The sequence below is a fragment of the Mauremys mutica genome, chromosome 3 (genome assembly GCF_020497125.1).
Source record: "Mauremys mutica isolate MM-2020 ecotype Southern chromosome 3, ASM2049712v1, whole genome shotgun sequence".
NCBI classification, from domain to species: Eukaryota; Metazoa; Chordata; order Testudines; family Geoemydidae; genus Mauremys; species Mauremys mutica.
In genome coordinates, this window is record NC_059074.1 from 131632051 (window position 1) to 131650078 (window position 18028).

At 39.3% G+C, this 18028-nt stretch overlaps 1 protein-coding gene across 7 annotated transcripts in view; it reads right to left on the bottom strand.

Annotated features, from left to right (window-relative positions):
- The window catches only part of SIPA1L2 (signal induced proliferation associated 1 like 2), a 181115-nt gene that overhangs the window by 17907 nt on the left and 145180 nt on the right, over positions 1-18028 (bottom strand). For 4 of the 7 annotated variants that reach the window (XM_045009787.1, XM_045009789.1, XM_045009792.1 and 1 more), the window contains exons 18-19: positions 15913-16063; positions 12405-12624 (exon numbers count right to left, since the gene is read on the bottom strand). In XM_045009787.1, coding sequence (XP_044865722.1) covers positions 12405-12624; positions 15913-16063 — 371 coding nt within the window. Of the gene's footprint in view, positions 1-12404; positions 12625-15912; positions 16067-18028 lie in introns of all 7 variants that reach the window. The other 3 variants (XM_045009786.1, XM_045009788.1, XM_045009791.1) reach the window with 1 other exon arrangement.

The window sequence follows — 18028 nt, forward strand, 5'->3', positions numbered from 1 at the left end:
GGCATTGGACTGAGGGAGAATGAGAAGGAAAGAAGATTTTTTAAAAAGAATATTCTCTTCCTAACCACCACTTTACATAAGAGAGCATACTAATATTATAAATAGACAGAACACAGTTATAAACAGTAGAATATTACAGAACCCAAATATTTGCTTTTTTAAGATCCTTTGTGAAGAGAAAGTTGCTAGACACACATAGATCCATATTTTCAGAAAGCCCATGAAACCACACATGCAGAATTTGTGTACATATAGAGATATATACACAAAAACGGGATGTGCTCAGATTATGAGTGCAGGTACAGAGACTACTTTGAAAATTATGCCCACGTTCCACCCAATATTCAGAAACTTTCCCTTTTTAGTTTATCAATTTGTTCTAACCTCGAAAAGAAAAATTATATTCAGATTTTAAAATGCTCTTTCAGTTTTCTATTGAGAAAGTATATATCTAAGGAAGTGATAGATTTCAACATATTGTAACACCATTTCCAGAATGAACTGAAACTCTTAATATACAACAGATACAGCACAAATTTGTATTAGAGCACAAGCTCTCATTTATCATTAATAATAAGTGATATTGAGCTTTTAGGTTATACAGCGTTTTACAAACATACTATGAATTTACATTTCAGAAGGAATAAAAGATTTTCATATTCCACTTTGGGAATTACTTTACATTTTCATTTTCAAGTCAGACGATCTTTACAGAGGACCAATAATAGTCTTCAAATATGTTATTGGTTATCATAAAGAGGACTGTGATCAATTGTTCTCATTATCCACTTAAGATAGGATAAGCCGTAGCGGGGTTAATCAGTAGCCAGGGAGATTTAGGTTAGATACACCTCTACCGATATAACGCTGTCCTTGGGAGCCAAAAAATCTTACTGCATTACAGGTGAAACCGCGTTATATTGAACTTGCTTTGATCCACCGGAGTGCGCAGCCTCGCCCCCCAGAGCACTGCTTTACTGTGTTATATCCGAATTCGTGTTATATTGGGTCGCGTTATATTGAGGTAGAGGTATATTAGGAAAACTTTCTAACCATAAGGGATTTAACTGCTGGAATAGTCTTCCAAGGGAGGTTCTGGAATCCCCATCATAGGAGGTTTTTAAAAACAGGTTGGACAAACACCTGTCAGGGATGGTCTAGGTTTATTTGGTCCTGCCTCAATGCATGGGGGTGGACTTGATGATTTTGAGGTCCCTTCCAACCCTACATTTCTATGATTCTGTGATCTAGCTGTATATTGATGTAATACATGCAGACACAATATAATAAATACTGAGGTTAGGAATACTGACATTCATGAAAGTAGATATAACAAGTAGATTTAATCACATTAGGGAGAAGAGAACTTTAATTTTATACTAATAAGATTAATAACGAATGTTATTTCATTAAATGTCATTCAGCAAAAAAGTTATTCTGCTTTAACCCTTTTAAAACAAAAAAAAAGTGTGGTTAAATCAGAAGATTAAAAAAATATTTAAAAAATACAGAAGTTTTTCCTCCCTCCAGTCCTTCCCCAGATATAGGCTATAATATGTTTGAGGAATATTTTTCTCACCACTGTACCATCTAAAAAAAATTAACAAGTTTTTTCACGAGAAACAATGCACACACATAACATGGAATATCTTCCTATTGTATGAAAAAGGCATGGTATTATTTGTCAAGATATTAATGGAAGAATATAGTATACAGTTTGTATAAATTAAAGTTTGTATGTAAACACAACAAGCATAAAGCGTCACAATAATTCTATTGCATGCAGCAGCCTCTAACAGAATGAATCATCTTTCTCATGGAGAAGATGGGATGGAGGAGCAGGTATGCAGTCCTCAATAAAAACATTGGGGGAGAGGGGCTTGCATCCTAAATATGATGCAGGAGAGATAAAAATCCTATAGACCATGGGATTTTTCTGTCTTATCTGCAATTTATATGCAAGATATTCCATTATTAAGTTTTGATGGAGTAACTAAGAAAGTATGCAGTTAGTCTGTTTAGTAGAATTTGCTGTAACATGTGTGTCTCTACCAAACCCCAGGAATCCAAAAGTAGATTTTATATTAAATGGAATTTCAGCATACAAATATACTCTGTTCCCACTTCCTGCCTATATTAATCGCAGAAAACATTCAAAGTGTCTGAGGGTGAAATCATACTTGGGACTGATCATGGAACAATCACTTTCGTATACGGCTTGGAGTCTGTGAAAGCCCTTGGTAGAATAATACAAATACTTGTGTATTCTGGTGCTTCACAAAAAGGGAAACCTTCTTTACAGACAGGAGATCTTATTGAAAACTGGTGGTCCAGTTCCTTTCCTAGAGAAGGGTTCAGGCACTTTAGAAGAATCCCTGCTTTTATGTGATAAGTCAATAGAAGATGAACGTGAAACCTGTCAGAAAAGTGTCTACTTGATAAGATTCTGCTGGTTTCCCAAATTGGAGTGTAGGATTGATTTAGTCACCAGTAATCATCCCTCATTTTATACGTCTTTGTGAGGATCTAAATTCATAGGATCTACACTACTTTGTCCAGGGTAGACAGAGAGCCTTAATAGCAGAAAGCCTGCTGGATGAAAGGAGGTTTGGTTATTGAGAGGTCCAGGGCCAGTGCAACCATTTAGGCGACTAGGGTGCTAGGATTTGGGGGGGCACCATTTTCTTCGGCAGCGACCCCGGCAGCCAGATCTTCGGCCACTCCGGTTGCCACCGGCATTTAGGCGGAGGAAGCTGGGGCAGGGGAGCGTGGGGGGGCCGCCTGCAGCAAGTAACGGGGGGGGCGGCACGCAGGGGAACTCCCTGCCCCAGCTCACCCCTGCCCCACCTCCTCCCCGAGCACGCCATGGCTGTTTCACTTCTCCCGCCTCCCAGGCTTGCGGCGCTTAAGCTGATTGGTGTCGCAAGCCTGGGAGGCGGGAGAAGTGAAGCAGCTCACCTCTGCCCCGCCTCCTCCCTGAGCACGCTGTCGCTGCTTCACTTCTCCCACCTCCCAGGCTTGCGGTGCCTAAGCTGATTGGTGCCGCAAGCCTGGGAGGTGGGAGAAGTGAAGCAGTGAAGGCATGCTCGGGGTGTTTGTGCTCGTAGCAGGGGTGAGCCGGGGTGGGAGGGGGTGCCTCAGGGTGGAGGGTGGGGAGCTGCCGCAAGGGGGGTGCCTCAGGGTGGAGGGGGGGAGATGCCGCAGGGAGGCGGGGGCGTGTGCGGGGGAGGGCGCAAGGTGGAAATTTCGCCTACAGCCCAAAACATCCTTGCACCAGCCCTGGAGAGGTCTGAAACCTCACAGTGTCTATACTGAAGGAAGAAATAAGGAGGAGTAACAGTCCAGGCATAAGCATGCCATGACAGACAATTATTTAAAAAAATCTAAATAGGGAAAGAAAGGCATATTCTGGTGTACTAACAGTGCAAAAAACTCCTGGGTCTCTTGAGCTTCAGGGAATGATTCTTCCATGCTGTTTGCATTTTGGGTGTGGTCTGAGTTTAGGAGAGAAAAGACTATGCCCTCTGGGACAACAATCCATGCATTAACCCATAGTTGTAAAGAAAACATTTTTGTTTGTTAAGTCCGTGCTTTTTGGTACAGTTATTGATCTTGTGACTTCCAGTTCTTTTATATAGAAAACACCATGACCATACCATCAAACTTTATTCATTTTCACTCCCCTTTTATTATTGCAGAGAAGTGATATAAAGCAACTTTGATAGCATTTAATTTCAGCATTTTTTTTATTTAAAACTCATAAGTTCCAAAGCAGTTCTCCTGAAATCAACTGACATTAATGCCAAAAAATCTTCTTATTCAGAGAGAGATTTCTTATTTATATAAAGGTAAACAGATTTATCTTATCTGGTCCATCTTGCTACCAAGGCAACTATCCTGTTTCTGTCAATGGGAGTTGTGAGTTGTCCTCTTGTTAGGCCTGAATAAAAATATAGCAGACAAAACAGGTATGCCAACCTGACTGAAGTCAGGCTAACAGAGGTTTCTGGGTAATCCCAGAGTAAAAAATACTAAGAAGCAGCATTGTCTCACAAAGCCCTGAAAAAAAGTAAAATAAGTAAGGGGTTGCATTCCTGGCATAGTACCAGCTGCGCTGTGTTAAAAACAGTATTTAAAGAACTAATAAAAACCCCCAGCATCCCACAGTTCTGATTCTAATTCCCTGGTTTAGTTTTCGGTGTGTTTTTAACTCCCTTACATTCCTAACTTTTAGTGCTTGTTAAAATATTATTAACAATCTAATGGTGTAAACATAGGGACTAGGCATGCGTGTATATTAAAAGTGTCTAGTTTCTAGTTGTTAGACAAAGGGGGGTGGGTTGCTCAAGTAAATAATCTATAACGTAATAAAACTGTCTATATAGACTAATACTAAGCTGTAAAAAGGGAGCTGGTTCTCTCTGGAGACAAGCTGCTCTCTATTGATGCGTGCACTTGTCAATAAAGAGCTTTTGATCGGACCTTGCTGGTGTTGCCTGTCTCTCTGCGGTCAGACAACAAACTTTGCTGTCAGGGTTAAAATCCCTGACACTCTCATTAAGAGATCTTAAGTTATGGGGGGGGGGGAAGTTACTATATATTTCATGTGCCATATACTGGGTAATGACATGAGGACTCCATGTTTCTAAAACTAAACTGACTCTTTATTAAGAGAACTATTTACAGAGATACTGCAACTGCAGCTGGCATTTAAGCCATATTCACACAGACTGGTGTCCTTATGCCTCTTCCAAACTCTTCCCTCCTGCAACCTGTGCTCTCCCCTCCAAGTTCCAAGCAGCTCGCAACACTGCACACAGCTGAATTAATTTGTTCCTCTATACCATTCACTTTTATAGGCAACACTGTGTAAATCAAGATGTCAGGTTCTCTTTGAAGTCATGACTGTGAGCACTCCCCAAGCTAACAGTTATAAGAGCCATAAAGGATCTCTCAAATCACCCTTGCAAGGGAACGCAAGCACCCCATGTGCTCCAGCAACAAGATCTTTGCCCAGCAATTATCTCCATACGTAAAAGACCCAAAAGAATAAAGTAATAGAAATGTTACAGAGCATTCAATTTCGAAGAGGATGGTTGGCAAGTCATTATGTATTTATTTTCAGAGGACAGTTACAGATAAGTAGTTCCCTCTTCTTTGAAGGTAGGCTTCATTAAAGATTCCCTCTTCTGGAGATTAAAAGGCTCCAAGGTTATTCAAAACAAAACAAGAGATGCACGTAGAATGTGAATACAGGGTTAATGTACCTTTATTCTGAATGGTGGGATACCAGTTTTCAAGTTTTAACCATTTCTCTAAAGTAGGGTTGTCAAGCGATTAAAAAAACTTGTGATTAATCATGCAATTAAAAAAAATTAATTGTGATTAATCACAGTTAAATAATAATAGAATAACAACTATCAAAATAGTTTGGGATATTTTCTACATTTTCAAATATATTGATTTCAATTACAACACAGTATACAAAGTATACAGTGCTCACTTTATATAATTTTGATTAGAAATATTTGCACTGGAAAAATGGCAAACAAAATAAATAGTATTTTTCAATTCACCTAATACAAGTACTGCAGTGCAATCCCTTTATCATGAAAGTTGAACTTACAAGTGTAGAATTATGTACAAAAAAAACTGCATTCAAAAATAAAAACGTAAAACTTTAGAGCCTACAAGTCCATTCAGTCCTACTTCTTGTTCAGCCAATCGCTCAGACAAACAAGTTTGTTTACATTTGCAGGAGATAATGCTGCCCGCTTCTTGTTTACAATATCACCTGAAAGTGAGAACAGGCATTCACATGGCACTGTTATAGCCAGTGTTGTAAGACACTGATGTGTCAGATGCACTAAAGATTGATACGCCCCTTCATGTTTCAACCACTGTTCCAGAGGACATGTGTCCATGCTGATAAAAGGTTCTGATAACCATCCAAAGCAATACGGACTGATGCATGTTCATTTTCATTATCTGAGTCAGATGCCACCAGCAGAAGGTTGATTTTCTTTTTTGGTGGTTTGGGTTCCATAGTTTCCACATCAGAGTGTTGCTCTTTTAAGATTTCTGAAAGCATGCTCCACACCTCGTTCTTCTCAGATTTTGGAAGGCACTTCAGATTCTAAAATCTTGGGTCCAGTGCTGTAGCTATCTTTAGAAATCTCACATTGGTACCTTCTTTGTGTTTTGTCAAATCTACAGTTAAAGTGTTCTTAAAATGAACAATATGTGCTGGGTCATCATCTGAGACTGCTGTAACATGAAATACATGGCAGAATGCAGGCAAAACAGAGTAGGAGACATGCAGTTCTCCTCCAAGGAGTTCAGTCACAAATTTAATAAATACATTATTTTTTAACAAGCATAATCAGCATGGAAGCATGTCCTCTTGGAATGGTGGCCAAAGCATGAAGTGGCATATGAACGTTTAGCATGTAAATACCTTGCAATGCCAGCTACACAAGTGCCATGCGAATGCTTGTTCTCATTTCCAGCATTATCCCCGTAAATGTAATGAAACTTGTTTGTCTTAGCAATTGGCTGAACAAGAAGTAGGACTGGGTGGACTTCTAGGCTCTAAAGTTTTACATTGTTTTGTTTTTGAGTGCAGTTCTGTAGCAAAAAAAATCTACATTTGTAAGTTGCACTTACACAATAAAGAGATGGCACTATAGTATGTGTATTAGGTGAATTGAAAAATACTATTTATTTTGTTTGCATTTTTCCAGTGCAAATATTTGTAATAAAAATAATATAAAGTGAGCACTGTACACTTTGTATACTGTGCTGTAATTGAAATCAATATATTTAAAAATGTAGAAAAACATCCAAAATATTTAATACATTTCAATTGGTAGTCTATTGTTTAACAATGCGATTAAAACTGCAATTAACCACGATTAATTTTGTTGAGTTAATCATGTGAGTTAACTGCGATTAATTGACGGCCCTACTCTAAAGCTATGTAGATATCTTTTTATATCTGCAAAGAAGGAAAATAAGATATTCTAGAAAAAGGATCCTAGAAAAAGGTTCCACAATAGACTAAATCTTAACTCCTGACTGGAAGCTGAATCTGAGCAATAGAGAATAATCTGAGTATACTCAGTTAACATAAGATACTGCCTTGTAAATCTCCAAGATAAAAACAGATTAGAAGTTTGCTGCCATAACAGATTCACTCCACACCAAAGAGACCTTGACATGACCTACAAGCTGCAGGCCTGCCATGGTATAACAATGAAACAGCTATTGAGAAATGTGGTCTCCTTGGAGACCACGCAATCTATTGAGTTAGTGTCAGCTGAAACAAAGGTGCGTGTATTTTTTAAAGGCTTTAGTTCTCTCCAAATAAAAGCCAAAGGATCTTTTGGCATCAAGTTTATCATAGAATCATAGAGAAGAGTTTCACCAGGATAGATAAGTGAGTGTGGAAGAATGCAAGCAAGAGGACTGAATGATTGAAGCAGAACTCAATTACTATCTTAGGCCATTATCTGGTATTTGTCCATAACACTACCTTACTTCTGAAGGATTTAGTTTAAAGTGAACAGTCAGTGAAACTCAATCTCAATCACTGAGTGGAAGTCACTGCAACCCGAAAAGTGATTTACCATATTAAAAAACCCTTGATTTCAGAGGTTAGCAAGTGGTTTGATAGTAGCTTTCATCAGCTCAGTTAAAATCATATTAACAACCCATGACACAAGGGTTTTTCTAATTTTAAATGTATCATGTGCCATATTATCCTAATGGTTCTGAAGGATCAGTTGATTACCTACTTAAGGATTAAGAGTCCTGTGGCACCTTATAGACTAACAGATGTATTGGAGCATAAGCTTTCGTGGGTGAATACTGACAGGGCTGCCCAGAGGATTCATGGGGCCTGGGGCAGGGCTGGGTCTTCGGTGGCAATTCAGTGGCGGGTCCCTCTCGGAGGGAAGGACCGCCACTGAAGAATGAAGCGGCGGCATCAGAGCTGCTGCCGATCGCAGCTTCCCCCCACCCTGCCACTTGTGGCGGCGCTTGTACTCAGCAGGCGGTGCTCCGAGGCTTCGGCAGCACTTCAGCAGTGGGTCCTTCACTCGCTCTGAGTCTTCTGCTGCACTGAAGGGCCCGCCGCCGAGTGCAGCTGAAAACCCAGAATGGCTCGCGGGGCCCGGGGCAAATTGCCCCATTTGCCCTCCCTCCCCCCTCTGGGCGGCCCTGAATACTGACGAAGTGGGTATTCACCCACGAAAGCTTATGCTCCAATACATCTGTTAATCTATAAGGTGCCACAGGACTCTCTTGCTTTTTACAGATCCAGACTAACACGGCTATCCTGCTGATACTTAAGGATAAGGATAATTGAAAATAAGGATAATTGAACATCCTCGCCTAAGCTTAGTCAGAACCTTTGCTATCAGAGATAATGGATACATATGTAAACTTACCTCAGCAGTGAATAAAAAACAAAGTGTCTGTTGGCAGTGCATTTTCTTTCTGGTGCCTCGTGAAGAACACTGGTATTTTGTACAGAGGTGTTCTGGAAATACCTATCTCCAGTGTTTCCCCACTTAATAAATCTACCACCTCTTTATCCAGGGAACGTTCTTGTTCTTCATTACTGATCAGCTTAGCTTCTTTCCATGTATGGGTTTTCCTTTCCTGTCTGAGTGCCAACTGACAATGTCTTATGACAGCATCCAAATTCTACACTTGCAATGCTTCTTGACACAGGAAACATGTACTTATTCCATCCTGCTTATCTGCTAATAATAAGTTCACCTGGCAATTCAATCAGGATCTGGTTTTTTAACTCTACATTTACAAAGATCTTTGTCCATGAAAGCTATGTAGGGCCTCAAGATGGACTGTAAACATAAGGAACCTTCATTCCAAAACCTCCAAGCATTTTAAATCAGGGTGAGGAACAGAGATATCTCTCTAAGTGCATGTCTTCACTAGCAACGTTCAAGTGCTGCCATGGCAGTGCTTTAATGTGGCTGTGTAGTCGTGGCACCACTGGTTAAAAAAAACACTTTAATGAGGGGAGTAGCTACCACTCCCAGTGCTGGTGCACTGTCTACATTGGCACTTTACAGCACTGAAACTTGCAGTGCTCAGGGGGATGTTCTTTCCACACCCCCGAGCGAGAAAGTTGCAGCGCTGTAAAGTGTCAGTATAGACAAGCCCTAAGATGTGCCCCTGAGAGGACATGCACTAGTCTTCCTAGCCTTGCAAAGTGCTCAGCAAGTGCCATTTAACAGGGGCAGCCAAAACAGCTGCAGAGTGGGAGCTTGAAACTGGGCTCCCTTCGCTCTCTTTGCTGTAGTCTCAGGGCAGTGAGAGTGTGAGGGGAGCCCAGATCAGAGCTGCAATTCCTTACCATGCCTAAAATGTGGGAGACAGAACCAGTACAGGCCTGCAGGGAGAATGAGTGAGGATTTCAGTACTTTCCTTCCCCTCCCACTGTCTCCAACCACCACATAAAAGGCTTCAAAAATCCATTTGCAAGATGTGAATAGGAATTTGGAATGGGTGGATGAGATTACTGGATCCAGAAAGCAGAGCAGAGCAAATGGAACCGCTGGTTCCTTCCCTGCAGGAAAGTAACAAGTCTAGGAGAAAAGGAAGATGGAACGGGAACAGAGTGGCTCAGGAACTTCTGAATGGAGCATGTGGGGAGTAGCTGAGAACAAGCTTGTGAATACATGTGGTTGAGAAAATTGCTGCAGCTATGAATGAATGTATAAGCAGATGAGCTCCTTCACCTGCTCCAGAACAGAGTCCCCACAAAAGTTGTGTCATGTCGAAAGTTACCTTCATCACTAGCTTTTGGTTGTATTCCCAAAAGGGATTAAAATAAGCCACCACAAAATCCAAATTTTCTGTCTAGTCTTGGCTTTTCCCATTTGTCCAAAAGTCTGACAAGTAACATAATTTGCTTAAATGAAGGCGGCAGGCTAATCAATAGTTTATGGTGTTTTAGGCGGTTTATCAGCACAAATACAACTGAAACTGAGGTAGCTGGAGGCCTCGGACAGTTGCAGTCTCAGGGGCAGAGGGCAGAGCTGGCTGAAAGCTGGGAGTTCTCTAGGCTCTTGCTGCAGACTTGCCTTGGCACTTGCAGAAAGGGAATGCCTGGCTTCAAAAAGTGTCTGTTTTGAAAACAACTAGAGGGGCAAAGATGACGTCTGAGTTTCAACATGTTCTGTTGACACACATGCACTGGGTCTTGCTGAGGCTGCCTCCAGGGTGTCAAGGAACAGCTTTGGGCCTCAAATGTTGGGTCTTTGCAACTGTGGGATGTATCAATACAGAGTCTCGATACCCAGCTGTTACTCTTGATTCTGGGTCACTTGAAGCCAAAAACTTCAGGCCCTCTGGGCTGATTTCACATTAGACTTAAATGAAACATGAGAGGAGACTAGGGAGCTTTCTGATGCTCTGTCTATGACTTGATGGTTTACAGTGACATTGCCAGAAAATCTCAAAGTTAAGTCTGTCAATCTGCTCTGAAGCACATAATTCAGTAGTTAGACCTGTCCATGAAGGACATGGTCTGGACAGTTTTTTATAATATTATTAATTATTATTATTTCTTTGATCTTACTTCTGTCCATCCCTGCAAGACTTCGATGGGACTTGTGTTCCTAAGTAATTTAAGTGTTTAAGTCACTAACTCCTAACCATAGGTGCCTAAATATGGAGTTAAGAACCCAGTTTGGCTCCTATTTTTGAAAAAATTGGCCTAGTTCCAATATTAAGGTACCTAAATAAAAGTGGCTAGTTCTTCAGAAGAGCTGCTCCTATAAGAACACACTGGGTCAGACCAATGGTCCATCTACCTCAGTATCATGTCTTCTGACAGTGGCCAATGCCAGGTGTCCCAGAGCGAATGAACAGAATAGGTAATCAAGTGATCCATCCCTTGTCACCCATTCCCAGCTTCTGGCAAACAGAGGCTAGGGACAATTCAGAGCATGATTTTGCATCAGTGCCTATCCTGGCTAATAGCCATTGATGGACTTATCTTCCATGAACTTAACTAGTTCTTTTTTGAACCCTATTATAGTCTTGGCCTTCACAACATCCTCTGGCAAAGAGTTCCACAGGTTGACTGTGCGTTGTGTGAAGAAATACTTCCTTTTGTTTGTTTTAAACCTGCTGCCTATTAATTCCATTTGATGACCCTGAGTTCTTGTGTTGTGAGAAGGATTAAATAACACTTCCTTATTTACTTTCTTCACACCAGTCATGATTTTATAGATCTCTATCATATCCCCCCTTATTCATCTCTTTTCCAAGCTGAAAAGTCCCAGTCATTAATCTTTCCTCATATGGAAGCTTTTCCATACCCCTAATCATTTTTGTTTTCCTTTTTCTGTACCTTTTTCAATTCCAATATATCTTTTTTGAAATGCCGTGACCCTATCTGCAGGCAGTATTGAAGATGTGGGCATATCTTGGATTTATATAGAGGCAACATGATATTGCCTGTCTTATTATCTATCCCTTTCCTAATGATTCCCTAAATTCTGTTATCTTTTTTGACTGCCACTGCACATTGAGTGGACACCTAAATTTCAGCACCCAAGTCTGAAAAATTTGGGCTTAGTACAGGTATTAGTATTTGCCATCCAAATATTTACCTTACAATTATTCTAGAGTAATCTTTGCCATCTATATTGATGGAATATATCCATACAATAAGATCTCATCTAACATACAAATGAAGAAACACCTATTTAAATCAATTTAACTTATCCCAAGACCACTGTTTCTTGCTACTAAAAAGTGATAAATGAATTGCTAAGTGCAGGGGTTTAATATTGTGAAGAAATCTCAGTAGATTCTATCTTGAAAAGGGGAACCAGGATCACAAGTGTGCATTAAGTTTTAAGATATTGTCACTAAGATAAATGGGCTAACTTCATATCAAACATAGTAGACAATGAAATTGATAACACTAATATATATTTGTTAACAGTTTGAATGCACTAGAAAAACAAATGGCAACAAAATAGAGAAACCAACTTAAATACACGCTTGTGAGACAAAGCTAGTTAGCTTTATTTAGCTAGATCATTCATTGGACTAAAACAGACAAATGAAAAGAGCTGTCTTGAGGCAAGCATTCTTTGCCTAGCACTTGCTTTGTGAAAATCTACTTTTTGGAAAATGTCTCTCCAAATCTGGAAAAAAGTCTGAATTCTGATCACTAAATCAAATATAAACAGGCACTACTGACCAGACTCGATACTTGCTAGGGTCTCTAGAACATAAAATGCTGAAATAATTATGTAACTTGCCATTAAAAGAAAAATTATTTTAACATTTGGCAAGTCATTTGAGTTCACTAACAGAAAATCCGAAACCTGCTCATAACATGATCAATCACTTACTTCTTAAATTTCCCATTCCAAGAGCCAGACTCATTCTGGGAGGCAGAGTGCTGTGATATGGTGGGGTAGTGCTGAACAAAATATCGTTTGGCAAGGCTTGATCGAGCATTGAACTCCGTGAGCTAGCATATGAAGATCCTCTCCGATTACTACATATGCTCTCATCAGAAAGGGTGCGATAAAGCGTCCTCCTTGGAGATAGGTTCCCATAAAATGAAAACTAAATATTAAAATAGTTTTAGAAAGATGAATTGGTAAAGAAATGAAAATACTGAACATATTTTACTACTTAAAATAATTTCTATGATATTGTGAAAACTCTTGTAGTATTTCTGTAGGCAGGCATAAAATATCATTTTGGAATTCTTGAACTTGCAACAGAAGATCAAATATTAGTTCCAACATGTCAACTCTCCTGCAGCCTCAGTGGAGTTACTGGATTGGATTTTTATATTTTCTCTTGACATTTTGGAACACATCACCATGAATTAATTAGATACTGCATTGTTTTATTAATTCTGAAATGTTAAATGAAATCTCCATAACCCTCTGACAGTAATGGCTTCCAGAAATATATATAAGGTTACCATCTCTGGCAACATTTATTCAAGACCATACATAAGACTGCTTGATTTTAATTTGAAATGACTAGGTTTTAATATCAAGCCATTCTGAAGTGATCAACTATATGTGAGGTGCAATCTAATTTATATGACAATAAAGCTGATTTAAAGAATTATAGCTGTCTAGATAACATGAAATATGCTTAAAACAAGATAGAGTTCAGTGAAAGCTGTTTTATCTTTTATAAAATTACTTAAAATACCATCTAAATGTCTAAAGTAAAATTATATCTGATTGCCCTAACTGGATCAAACTTGGCTATTTTACTACAGAACCCTTTAATTCCATAGCAGTGCAAAAATAGTTACTCTGCATGTCTACAGAGGTAATTTATTTGTACAAATGATCTTAAACTGGTATTCCTTACTTATAAGAGTCCAACATCCTGACCTGCTTTCTTTATAAATAGTTTAGGCAGCACACTTCCTATGCTGGATACACATCAAGTATGTATAGAAGCAGTGGCTTTTTTAAAACAGTGAATGTCACGCCAGAGTTAAAAATATCTACATTGTTGTATTTCTGACAAGTCTTCCTAACTGATGAATACTTCTCAGAGAAACAGAGAGAAACATTCAATCATGCAAAAGGATCATATACTATGTACAAAATAGTGATATACACTAGGGGCCCATTTCAGGAAAGTATTCCTCTTCAGGACAGCACTGAAGCATGTACTCAACCGTACGCATGTGCTTAAGTCCAACTGAAGTCAATGGGGTTTATGCAAATGTTTCAGTGCTGTCCTAAAGCAGGACTTAAACATATCCTGAAATTCTTTCCTGAGTCAGGGTCTAAGAATTACTATATTCTTTCAATATCTAGACCCTGATTCTGGAAAAAATGTAAGCATATGATTAAGTCCATCCTGCTTTAGGACTGCACTGAAACATTTGCTTAAACCCCATTGACTTCAGTGCTTTCCTGAAGAGGGATGCTTTACTGAATTTGGGCCTTAATGTGTACTGAACTATTTTTTACAGAGTATATTCCCCTTTGCATGATTGAATGTTTCCCTCTGTTTCTTTGATAAGTATTCATCAGTTAGGAAGACCTGTCAAAAAAACAAACAAACAACAACGTAGATATTTTTAACTCTGGTGCTACATTCACCGTTTTAAAAAAGCCACTGCATCTATACTTTACTTGATGGGTATCCAGAATAGGAAGTGTGCAACCTCAGTTATTTATAAAGAAAGCAGTGTAGACAGCCTCTTAGAGTCAGAACTGCAGTCCAATTAGTTATTATATTAATAATGCGTCATTGTAGGAAAAACATAACAAAAATCATCAGCTATTATTCCTAAACTTTCAGAGATTTTATATCTATATATGTATTTAACTTAATACATACGTTAAAAATAAACAATCTGACTCATTTTAAATTATATTTAGCACATATGAGGGTCCCACATATTACCTATTTATACATGATGAACATATTCTTTAGTATGTATTATGGACATAGCGGATTAAAGTACCATTGAGTTAATATCTATTTAAGAGCATTACTTAAAGTAATTAAATTGCTTGTGGTGCCATTTTCTATTATGCAAAAAATGCATTGTCACTGGTATTTGCAGTTCAGAAAGCATACTATAAGTTCAATATCAGTACTTTAATGAACTTTTTAACATGAACAACATGGTCTTTGTATGACAATCAGATGACAGCTTTCTGTGAGCAGACTACGAGACCTTTCCAAGTAACCGTATATACTTGCTCATAAGCCAAATTTTTTTAGTAAAAAAGGGAAGCACCAGAGAAGGGGGTCACCTTAGGAACGGGTATAGAGAGGGAGAGGTGGGACACAGACCCTCCCCCCAACAGAGGGATCAAGGAGAGGCAGCACAGCCAGAAGGGAAAAGGCGGAGCCAGAATCTCTCCGCTTCTGGCCACACTGATCTCCCCCCCAGCCTCCGAAGCAGCTGCAGCTCCAGGGCTGGCAGGCTGCAGCCATGCCACCTGGCCCGGCCTGCCAGAGCAGGCTGCGGCTGCGCTCCCCAGCCTGCCGGAGCAGCTCCAGCCAGGCCAGAGACATCCTCCCCTGGCCCTCCCCAGATAAGGTGGGAAGGGATGGGGAGTGTGTGGAGGTCCCGGGCTAGAGGTGGGGTCATGTGGGGGGTTGTCACAGGGGTTACTCCCCTGACCCCCCCAGCTTCTCCCCCCCAAAAAACATTTCCCCACCAGTTGCTGTCCTGGCCTGTCAGGGTAAGCCGCTGGCACGCCAGGACACTTTGTTTACTTAGGTTTACCTCTGTGCCTGCAGACCTTTTCGGCCCACTAGCAGCTTATCCTGTTGGCCTGGGAGCCAAAGTTTGCTGACCCCTGAATTATAGGGTTGGCTTATGAATGAGTCATAAAAAAATTCCATTTTTACTTATCCATCTGGGGGGTGGAGGGGGTCGGCTTATAAATGAACTGGCTTATGATCGAATATATATTGTACTTATAATTAATATCTAAGTCACTGATTCATACAAACTTCAAATCGGAGTTGCTGTTGCTCGGAATCATGAAAGCCATGCCACTTTACTCAATTGCCTAACTTTAGGCACCTAGGTTTTAAAATACTGACCTCAGTCTTTGGACTTGTACTCAAAATTAACTAGGTGTTTGTATGAAAAAGCTCAGCTTTTAAATTTGAGCAGAAGCATGTTTAACAAACACTGAATTTAATCCACAATTGCCAAACACTAGGTATCATTTTATAGAGCAGGGTATGCATATTATGTGAATTACTGTCAGAATTCATAGTTTCTGCCTACTATGTTTGGTTTATATAGAATGATCTTGTCTAGTCTAAATCAATTGCAGAACTAAAAGTAGATGATTTCCGGGTAATTGCCTCTTATACGTGTAGAGCCAAAAAAGAGTAGCTCACCTTTCTTCTACCCTCCTCCATAGTGAAACTATCTGGCAGCATCAGCTTCAGAAAATCTTCTTTGGACAAGACTTGCTGGCTTTCAGTAACTGCACTCCTCACAGAAGTCTGAAGCTGACTTGATGCAGACATATCATCCTCACCATACAGTCTGCTGAAACAATTGGTATATTACTATGGTAAGAAGTACTGGTCATGGATTTACAATACTGCATTTATTTTCATTTATGAAAACTAAAAGCTGCTGTATGAATCGCTCTCTCTCTGCATAGTGCATTGTTACCATCTCCCCCAATCATTTTAAATTTATGAATTAGTTTCAGTTTCACGATAGAATTTTTAAATTATTCAAAAAGTACTGAATTCCCAAGAAACGGGAAGAAACAAGCAGCATGTTTCTCAAAGCCTGCACTTTTCTTTTGTGCACACTACACTTCTCTACTGTCTTGTTTATACTTAAAATATTTTGATCTGTGATAAATTATTAAATTTGTGCTTCCTGAGCAAATAAGAAAATCAATATCTTGTGGTGTGAAACTGTACGCAGCATCACAATCTGACAAAATCATCATGGTTCATCACTGGTAGCACCAAAAGTTCACTTGTAATCAATTCTGCCATGTGCCAAGCGCGTTTTATTATTATCAGCCATTTCACAAAGCTGTTTGGATAAATAAAACAGGCGTCTTCTTTAATTATCAGCATACAAAAATATATTTACATTCAACAAAAGACTGTCAAACTGAATTACTGTCTTTCAGCTCCCTTCCAGCAAGAAAGGAGAGAGATGATCTTAAAAGGTTTACTCTGGAAATGGAATCTGAGGAGCTGGAGATTCCCAAACACACAGTGCATACATTTGAGACCAATTACTTACTGCCAAGTGCAGCATAATCAGCAATTGTATTCTCAGCAGAGAGGAAATAGGCTTTGCTATGTTAAATTGTAATTCTCAGTGAATTATGTCTTACGGTGGCACAACCTTCAGCAAATGACCTGATTTTCATCACCACTGCTAATTTGAGATGCTATTTTATTTCAAACTAATTATCTTTGAAATAGTGTTCCTTCCCTCTCCACTCCCACCCCTCATGATGCATGGAAAGCTTTCCTAGAGAGAGAAAAAGTTAAGCATTGCTCTAAAGCATAGAAAATTTATGAGAACATTTTTTGATATGTGCAGGGTGGCCATCTTTGATTCACACTCTTCAGCTGGAGCACTCCTCACAGACATTTTTCAAAGTTCCTGGGTTTTTAGTTCAAAGGGAATGCTTAATTATGCAGTTTTCAATAAAAGTTTTCATTTCAAAACTGTAAAAAAGGTTGCAGGATCTTATTATGCAGAGGCCCATGAGACAAAAGAGACTGCCACACTTTTAAAGAGGCAGCATTCTTATGACTGAACAATCTAGTGAAAGTGTGCTTATTCATAATATTAAGGCAAAACAAATGTGCAGTAAAGGCCACAACTGGGAGTAGTTGGTGCTCATTACTTTTGAAAATGAGGCAAGTGTTGAAATATGGTTTTAAAGAGCCTAAAGTTAAGCTCTTACTTTTGAATATGTAAAATTTTGCCCTACATTTTTACTATAGATTTTGCTATAAATATTATGTAATATATATGAAACATTTACAACATTCTAGATGTAATATTCATTTTCCCCTCCCACAGAATAAAGGATAGTCCACACATCACATTTAAAAATAAACTACTCCATGTGTTTTATTGCCAGTCTGCCAAGATACACAGCGATACTCAATAAGGAAGTAAGAGGATCATCATGGTACATGATTTTGAAGATAAAAAGAATATACAACACGCCTTTATTATTATTATTGTTACATGGCAGATCCAAACAGTACTTGTTGCTCCTATTATGCTGGTACAATAGGGAGGATGCAAAGCACCACCTGTAACCAACTTTGAGTAACTGCACCACATTCTGAACCAAGGCTTTCACTTCTGCACAAGAGGAAGAAGATCATCCTGAGCTTTCCTAGTGCCAGGCAAGATACATTGCTGTTTATTAGAGGTGGCTGGAACATTTTCAGCAAAATGAAATTTTACTGAAATATGCTGTTTCGTTGAAGCCAAAACATTTCAGAGATGTATAGA